The 9,064-nt window shown below is 44.8% G+C and overlaps 3 protein-coding genes across 3 annotated transcripts; 1 reads left to right on the top strand and 2 right to left on the bottom strand.

The window, feature by feature from the left end:
• Positions 1-460: 460 nt before the first annotated feature.
• V8C40DRAFT_270846 (uncharacterized protein) lies at positions 461-980 on the bottom strand (the record flags this gene model as incomplete). The annotated part of the gene is made up of 2 exons (XM_083220223.1): positions 461-503; positions 703-980. The coding sequence occupies 2 exons, from the start codon at positions 978-980 to the stop codon at positions 461-463; spliced, it is 321 nt and encodes a 106-aa protein (XP_083067994.1).
• Positions 981-1,341: 361 nt separating this feature from the next.
• V8C40DRAFT_257734 (EGFR-like transmembrane domain-containing protein) lies at positions 1,342-2,827 on the top strand. Its single transcript, XM_083218562.1, has 3 exons — positions 1,342-1,668; positions 1,743-2,144; positions 2,211-2,827. The coding sequence occupies exons 1-3, from the start codon at positions 1,593-1,595 to the stop codon at positions 2,456-2,458; spliced, it is 726 nt and encodes a 241-aa protein (XP_083067995.1). The 5' UTR covers positions 1,342-1,592; the 3' UTR covers positions 2,459-2,827.
• V8C40DRAFT_283887 (vegetative incompatibility protein HET-E-1) lies at positions 2,506-7,391 on the bottom strand (the record flags this gene model as incomplete). Its single annotated transcript, XM_083222056.1, has 3 exons — positions 2,506-5,270; positions 5,332-6,928; positions 6,979-7,391. The coding sequence occupies 3 exons, from the start codon at positions 7,389-7,391 to the stop codon at positions 2,847-2,849; spliced, it is 4,434 nt and encodes a 1,477-aa protein (XP_083067996.1). The 3' UTR covers positions 2,506-2,846.
• Between the last annotated feature and the right edge of the window lie 1,673 nt (positions 7,392-9,064).

The following is a 9,064-nucleotide window of genomic DNA, read 5'->3' on the forward strand; positions in this document are numbered from 1 at the left end:
TCAATGTGCTCATCGTTGCTCATGCCCATTAATTCGATACTCTGGGTGTGTCGGCATAATGGGATCTTGGTCTCTTTCCCAGAGCCATGTCCGAGAATGATATTCTTTTCGTTGATTGTGCTTGACTTCCCCATATTTAGGCTGTGTCGTATAGCCTCTTGTACAAGTTTATACATTTCATAATTCCTTCCAACGCTATCTACTTTACATACACCAATAAAAGAGAACTCTTTCAATCGTGTGATAATCTTAATAGTCTCAGATTCTGATGCATTTATATCATCTCTTAGACAGTTGTTGAGGTGTTTGGGCGCGGTTGTTATTATTTCTTCTGCAATATTTTTGTTAGTAACGCATGCGATGATATACACAATATTATATACGTTTTCAGCCCTTTTATCTAATATAAGTAATCGAAATAAACTATATTCTAAACATGTTATTAGGCACATTGCGTCCTTTAGGCCTCGCGCACAGCCTCGAGAAAAGCTCTCTCGCTTAGGCTGTTGTTGTTAATCTAAAGCTTTTGCGCTATTGTTTGACAATCATGTGAAAATATTGCCTTGGTATCAGCGTACACCTATAAGATGGAATAAGTTACATCGGTGCACCGCCGGTATATAGTTGAACGCGATTTATGTTTTTCTAAGCCAGCTAGCTCTTCTCTTGATCTTTTTTTGCAATGCGAAAATTTGTACTTACCCAGAGCCGCCCAGACCCTCGAACGCAACACTGTGAGATATCGCTGATGGGTATGGCAAGGGTGTATTGAGCTTATCCACGAGATCAGAACGATGGATGAGATCCTCGTTGCGTGGATACGGGATGAGACGAATGGCGGCTCGGGCCGGTCGGTGGGTCAGATGGAGATTGTGTGTGGCATTGTTGTGTCCCTGGTGTATCCTGGTCCCATCACGAAACTGATTATTTGTAAACTGGATATTTGCAGCCTCTTCAGGAGAGACAGTTGGTTGTTCCATTTTGTTGTCGATGCCCTATGTGGTGTGTGGTAGTAAGAGTGTTGATTCTGACAAGTATGTAGAGGCAGTTACTCTAGATCTACTTGATGCCCAATCGTGTATTAATGCTGGAAGCCATGCGGCTTTTACTGGTTGGCTGAAGTTCAGAGCTGCACATTTCGTTTTATGCTTTGCTTGTTGTATGTATGTATACCTTATATATGGAACAATGCACTTTTGAGATATGCTGACAATTCTTCATTCAAACACTATAGTAAAGGAAGGCCAAGTTTTATCAAGAAAGTCCTCCTTCGTGCCCAGTTTCCTCGAGCAAAGGCTAAACACACACCTTCCTCTTCTGAAGCATGCAGCTTTGGTCACGCCATCTGGTCCACGTGCTCTTTGCCATGAAGGATCTCTCCCGCTTCGAAGCGGGGGTTTCAATAATTTCTTGCTGGCACCATGTAACATTGTAGTATTAGACTTGGCCCCAAAGGCTATGCGACAAGGCTACGCTCCAAAGCCACAATACCCAACCAGAATCTTTCTTCTTTCCTTCTCTTCAAAGTCTTCGGGAATTAATCACTCTAAAAGAAGGTGAAAAAAAAAAAGAACTATTGTTATACAATATCAATGGTTTGGTCCAAAGACCTCTTTGCGCGGCAAGATAATGGCGGCTCTGTGCCCTCTGGTTGCCTCCCTAGGTGCAGTACGTCGTGAAGTATTTATTAATCGACTGCACTGGAGATTCCACCGGTTTCAGAGCTAATATACTATCATTAGCCGCTGCTTTGGCAATTGCTACTGTTGAAGGATTGAAGAGTCAGCTATGCGCTCCCAATTCTGCCTTCATTGAGGCCGTTGACTCTTGCAGCGCTTGCATCAAGGGTTCGGGCCCCAATCCCAGGGGTGGCATATCGAGTATCTCACCTTTGATTCCATACCTTGAGTTCTGCCATCTACTTGCGTATTCAACGTTGATGTATACGTCAACCAATGGCCAAATAACGACAATTGTGTATCTTCTACCGACAAACAAGGCGGCAACTAACACTTCATCATCATCAAGAACAATTACAACAAGCAAAAAGACGTCAAGAGCTACAACACCTAGTAGGACTTCTACTTTGGCAATTCCGACATCTCTGGTTCCCCAGAATGCGGCTTCGAGCCCATCTGTTTCAGGTATACACTATTTGTGGAAATCCCCTGGTGTGTTCGCATTTATATCTGATATATATAATCTTGCAGCTACACCACCAAGCCACGCCTGGATAGCAGGTCCTGTTGTCGGCTCCATCGTCGGACTCGCCATCGTATTTGGCGTTTTATTCTATTTGTGGCGGCGGCGGTATAGACACTCCAAGCCTGATAATTTTGATCCAGCTCAGCTGCATTCCGATTGTATACCTAAGCCCGAGCTTGATGCGCAAACGAACATGATTCATGAATTAGATGCGCAGCCGGTATCACCAAGAGCTGAAATGCCGGAAAAATGAGGCTACTCTACTGCAGCAGAGCTGCAGACGGAAAATGACGCAGAGTCGGTAGCTGCTGCTGTGTCGCGACACTAAGCCTCCAATGTCGCTAGTTCAGCTGTGTGTGAAACCAGCAGTAGATCGAATGCGAAAGCAATAACATAACTCGCAAACCGGTTCGAGATCGATAACTAGTAGCGCATGCCGCTAAGTGAGAATGTATGAGCTATTAATTAATTTATAATTGCAAAGAGATCATTAAAAGTAACGTAGCTTTTACTGAGTGTAAACAGTCATAGATAGATAGATAGCCCACTGCATTTCGAGATTCTGGGATATAGAAGAGCGATGAAGACAAAGAGGTGAATGAATAATATTTTTATTACTGCCATCCAGCTAAAGACAGTATTTATCTCTGAATCTTAAATAGTTTATCCATATCTGAGAAACGTATGAAGACGACGCGTCCCGAGTCGCACCCAATGGCAAGTGTTGATGCTCTTACAGCTGACATTCTAGGCCGATATGCTGGTGGTAGCCATAATATCTTGTGTGAATCCCAAGTAACCCATGTTTGATTATAAATTCCAATATCCCGACGGATGGCGATTGGTGACGCAGAAGAAGGTCCCTGGATAGGCGACTTCCACGTTGGCGACCGTAGCGATGGATAATTTCCCCATGAGTGCTCGCCAGCGCTCCACAATATTTTCCCTCCAAGATCACAAGCAATTTTTCCGTCCGGCGCAAAGTTGATTGCTTTTACAGAGCTGCCATAACCCTGAAGCGTTGCCGTGCAGCTGCCTGTTGTTATATCCCAGCATTTGATTGTATCATCATGCGAAGCTGACACTAGTTGGCCGTTGGGCGCAAAGACGGTCGCGGTTACCTGGGAACTATGGCCTTTGAGTGTCTTAATACAATTATATGTTGCTGTATCCCAGATCTTAATTGTGTCATCCGCAGATGTTAAAACTAGCAGTTGGCCATTTGGTGAAAAAGTGACTGCGCATACCTCCTCGCCACCATCACCGGGAAGTGTTGCTGTGTGGCTGCCGGTCAATAAATCCCAGAATTTGGTTGTATTACCCGTCGATGTTGATACTAGCACTTGGCTATTTGGCGAAAAGGCAATCAACGATGAATGATTATCATTGCGTTCGAGTATTGCGGTGCAGCAGCCTGTTGAGATATCCCAGAGCTTAATTGTATTTCCACTCGGATATCTCACAGCGTCGCGATCACGTGACACGGATGCTAGCTGCTGGTTATTTGGCGCAAAAGTGATTGATAATATGTCATCGTCGTTTTGAAGCGTTGTTGAACAGTGGCCTGTTGTTATATCCCAGAGCCTAAGTGTCCCACTGACTGATAATGAAGCTAGGTGCCGGCCATCTGGTGCGAAGCTGATTGCATGAACGGATGTTTCATGACCTTTAAATGTTGTTATGCAGCGACCTGTGGCTGCATCCCAGAGCCTAACTGTTTGATCTTGTGAAGCTGAAGCCAGCTGCCGGCCATCTGCTGTGAAACTAAGATCTGTTATCGTCTCGTTGTGGCTATCAGTTGTCGATAGACTGTGACTTATTGTAATATCCCAGAGCTTGACTGTATGATCTTCTGATGCTGAAGCTAGCTGCCGGCCGTCTGGCGTCAAGCTTATAGCCGTAACTGAGTATTGATGGCCTGTAAATGTTGTTATGCAGCGGCCTGTGGCCGTATCCCATAGCTTAACTGTCTTATCTGCTGAAGCTGAAGCCAGCTGCTGGCCATCGGGCGTAAAGGCGATTGCAATTACCCAGTGGTTATGGCCAGTAAATGTTGCTATACAACTGCCTATTGCTGCTGTATTCATGTCCCAGAGCTTAACTGTAGCATCTGCTGATGCGGAAGCTAGCTGTCGGCCGTCTGGCGTAAAGCTAATTGCCTCAACCCATTTTTTATGACCCTTAAGTGTTATTATATAAGAGCCTATTGCTGTATCCCAGAGCTTAACTGTAGAATCTTCTGATGCTGAAGCTAGCCGCCGACTGTCTGGCGTAAAGGCGATTGCATTTATTCTGTCATTGTGGCCAGTAAGTGTAGCTGTACAACTGCCTAATTCTGTATTCCAGAGCTTAATTAGGCCGATATAAATACCTGTATACTCAACACCTAGCTCGTTTGACACTGATGCTAGCTGCCGGTTATCTGGCGCAAAGCTGACTATTTCCACCTCTTCATCGTGGCCCTCAAATGTTCTTATACAATCGCCTGTTTCTGTATCCCAGAGCTTGACGGTATGATCTTCAGATGCTGATGCCAGCTGTCGGCCATCCGACGCAAAGCTAATGTCTGTTACGGCGGCATTATGACCCTCAAACGTTGTTATGCAACAGCCTGTAATTGAATTCCAGAGCTTGATTTGATTATTCAATGGTGACTCCAGCTGTCGACTATCTGGTGAAAAGCAGACTGTTCCATTGTACCCGGCGTTACTCACAAACGTTGCCGTGCAGCGACCAGTTGCTGTATCCCAGAGCTTAACTGTACCATCGGCTGATGACGACGCCAGATGCCGGCCATCGGGAGAGAAACTGACTGTTCTTGCTTTTTCGGTATGGCCCTCAAGTGTCGCTAAGCAGGCATCCCAGTCGTTCTCAACTTGAGGTAGCAGAGATATCCAGGAAGGAAACTGATCTCTAAATATATTCCGAATCACACTCTTCTCTGGTGCGAATAAAAGAGCTGAAGAGTAGATCTGGAGTGGTGTTTCATTAATGGACGAGCGATTAATAAGGATAAGTCGTTTAGCATCACGGATCATGGCTGATATCTCAACACTGTCTTCTGACTACTTGTAGTATTAGCGTTTCGATTTTAGCCACTTAGGAAACGGTACGGCTTACACCTACATCAATCATGCCTAGTAGGCTGTCGAACATACCAATACTCTCTGAGATACGGCCAAGAAGACTTAGGGCCTCGATCCAGTGTAGCAGGTGGTCGATAAGGAAGTGATGGACTTGATCATGATCACGGATTGTTCTTCCGCTCTCCTTTAGGTGGTGGACCCAGTAGAGGCACGCGTATTGCATCTCAGATGGAAAGTGAGCATCTATCTTCTCTTGTTCAATTTCTGACCGAAGTGTTGCTGGTCTCCGTAGGTCGCAGATATCGTTTCGAAGATAATTTGCAGAAAGCAGCTTCAGGCAGCATACCATGATCTCTTTATGGGCTCCCTGCTCATCTACCCAGAAAGGGTTAGTGGCGCGGTTTTCCTTATTGACGAGGAAGTCCCGGAAAGAGAGGTGGAAGAGTCGTATCGGGGCATCTGGACTTGAAGGTATATTTAACACCGAGTGAAGCATATCCAGTTGATTGTCGATATTCTCAATATCAATTACCAAAAGACTCGCGAGAGAAGACGCTGAGAGCGGGCTAGCGAGAAGCACGATAATGCCGACAATGTCCTTGAATCTCGTTATGACAGCTTCTTTTTCGCCACCTTCGAGACCTCTTATTAGCTGATCCAAGACAGGGAGATATGTCGCACCAAGTTTAGATCTCGGGTTTAGATCGGAGTCGAAAAATCGTTCCAATTGCTCCTTTGGGCCACCAAGTCTACGATCCTTGAGAAATCTGCAAGCAGTCGCAGCATAGATGAACAAAGGGATGGCCATATCAACAAGCTTCTCGATGTTTTGACTGCCTGGCCATTGCGGTGGTATCTGTCGTCTTGTTTCAACAGACAAGTTATAGCGCTGCACAATGGCCGTCAACTCATCCTCCAAATATATGGCAATGTCCTTTTTAATATCAGGCTCAGGGATGTCGTGAAGAGCCAGTTCCTTGTAGGAGTTGCCGATGCCTTTAAAGCCGAGACGTATTGGGAGTTCGGGCCGGCTGGTAATGAAGAAACGCAGGCGAACAGATGTCACCTCCATAGCTCTAGCCATAAGATGGACCATACTTCTTGCGTCGTCTTCCAGATCGCACTCATCAAGGGCATCAATCACTATAGATACTACAGTAGATTGTTGGCCCTCGCACTTGTCAAGCGGCTCTAGGATAAGTTTCTCAAACTGTTCATTCTTGGTCTTATCAGAGATGTTCATGTCCGCCTCAATTGCAGCCCTCACGTGCGGGACTATGCAGGGCAGTTGTTGAACAAGCTGAGCTGCAATCGTAGTGAAAAACAGAGTAGCTCCGCCTCGGTCGCCTTCGCCCTTCTTGAAGAAGAAGCTTGCACAAGGGACCTTTTTTTCTGCAAGATATTCTGCTACCGTGCGAGAAATTGTTGATTTGCCAGTGCCAGCCATACCACACAGCCAGTATATGCACTTTCCGTGCGGGTCCTCGAACCAATTATATATTTCAGCGAGGACGTTGAGCCGAGTTCTAGGATGGCACCGGGGATCATATTCGTTGGCTTGAGAGTTGTAAGCGGCACCCTTTGCGATCGGCAACTTGGACAAATCGATCTTGTGGTTAATAGTGAGGACTTCGGCTCTAGTGTAACGTTAGCATTGTAGAGATGAGATGGAGAAAGTTTGATGTACGTTTGATCGATTTGTATAGCGACTGCCATGGTACTCTGGTACTGCTCAAGAGCTGCGATGTTATTCTCCAGCTCCTTGCTTTCGAAGGGCCATTTTAGGGCTCGCAGCCCAATAGCCCTCATTGTTCTCTGCCTTCGACCTCCATTTAACTTGTTCTCGAGTGTTGTAGCAATCGAGCCCAGGAGTGAGCGGGAGCTATTGAGGGCATCTTGTAGTTTTTGCGACGTCCTAAGTCGGCTCCCGTGGGGGCCTTTGAGAAGTTCCGATACATCTTTCAGCGTTGTCTCCAGGCTTCCGACACGCTCCCGAAGGCGCTGGATGTCGTGACTAGCATTCTTAACAGCGGAAGAGTACTCGGCGCAGAGAGAAACAATTTTCGTCGTAAGCGCGACCGCTGCCCCAAGTCCCTCCATCGTGTGTAAATATCTTGTAGCGGAGATGGAGTGCTATAGAACAGTAAATTCGGTCGGTTCGATGTCAGAAGCGATTAGTCGAGTAAAGATACGTTGACAGTGTGCAGGAAGAGCGAAATATTGATCAGCTGCTGCAAATCTGCATTGCAACCCAATCAAGGCTGGCCGCAGCCTATCAGCGGCCTTACAAGCCGCCAACCACTGCATCAGCGCCTGAGCGCAGGAGATATGAAAAAGAAAAAAGGTATCCGTGATACAAGCCTCAATGTGGACTAATAAGACTTTGATCCGACCATAAGCGAAAGATCAGGGCGTCGAACTCTGAGCATTCTAAGTACTTCAATCTAATGATTGAATTCTCTGCAGTCTACTGAATACGTGAGAAATTAAACCCGTCAATAGCTGATGGACATCAAATATGAGCTCTATTACAGATGGCCTTTCATTCTCCGCAAAACGCCGAATCACCTCTCAAAATTTGCCTCATGGCCTCTTATCATCCTCAGCATTCCATGAAGAGTATCGCAGTTATTGGCGGGGGCAGCCACTTGGAAACTTGTTAGCTTAAGCCATACGGAATCGTTTGAATCGTTGGAGTTCGGTATAACGGCATGAAAGTAAACCCATACAATGCGAGAGCTAAGGTAACTTGCTTTAGGACTGTAAAGCTCTGGGGATCATATTCAAAACCCTTGATATTTAGATTATGGGTCAAAGCTTTTCTCTATTGCTTTGTATGCTCCATGCAGAACCACCAGCATTCATGAGTTATCATTAGGGCTTCCCTTTGCTTTTCTGTCTCTATATGATATGGTAAGTCGCATTATAAAGAATTGCCTCCTCTTGATTTTATCCGGACCGTCTCTACAAGCATACGTATAATTTTCCGGCAGTATGTCTGAGATCTGGCGTCTCTTGGTTCATTGATGATGAGACCAACCACTTCTGTGGTAGTTCTCGAATCGCCCTTCATCTCAAATAATTTCTTTTAAGCCATCTTTATAGGCTTTATGACATGTAATAACGCGGAATAATGTAATTTCTTTAAAGTTGGCGTTTATGTAGACTTATTTTTATAGTTTTAAGATTAACCTTGATATATAGAGTTATATGCAGCTAACTCTTGCATCCTGTAGCAGGATATTCATACAATTGGCTCAGACTGGCAAGTTCGAAGCTGAGAGGATTCATTGATTCATAGTCTAGATCAGTCAGTAAAGTCTATATTTTTCAGGAACAGGATAGGTGAAAGCTTAAAAGAGCGAGTGAGGTAACAAAAGAAAAGCTTGGATGCATAGGATAGCATGACATTGTATGAGTAAAAGGAAAAGCCGAGATTTCGGCACATTTAACCGGTACCGTGGCAAGGGTAATTTAAAAGTTTACAGTTAATGCATAAGTTTAGAATTCGGGTTAGGCAAAGCTGTAGAGGCGTTAAACAATACCGCTTCCAACAAGCGATCGTTAAGGGCGTTTATGAATTATGGGTTTTTACTTACACAATTCAAAGTGTTCAACAATTTTTCAACGATGATCAACCAATATTAGGTTTGCAACAGCGCTGCCGTTAAATCAATCAAATTAAATCCGGTACCCGGATTTAATTAATTAATAGAAAAAGGAGGTATAATTTAATTAATTTAATTAATTAATTAAATATTTAATATATTTAA

Source organism: Trichoderma camerunense (assembly GCF_050948025.1).
Source record: "Trichoderma camerunense strain CBS 138272 chromosome Unknown V8C40scaffold_25, whole genome shotgun sequence".
Lineage (NCBI taxonomy): Eukaryota > Fungi > Ascomycota > Sordariomycetes > Hypocreales > Hypocreaceae > Trichoderma > Trichoderma camerunense.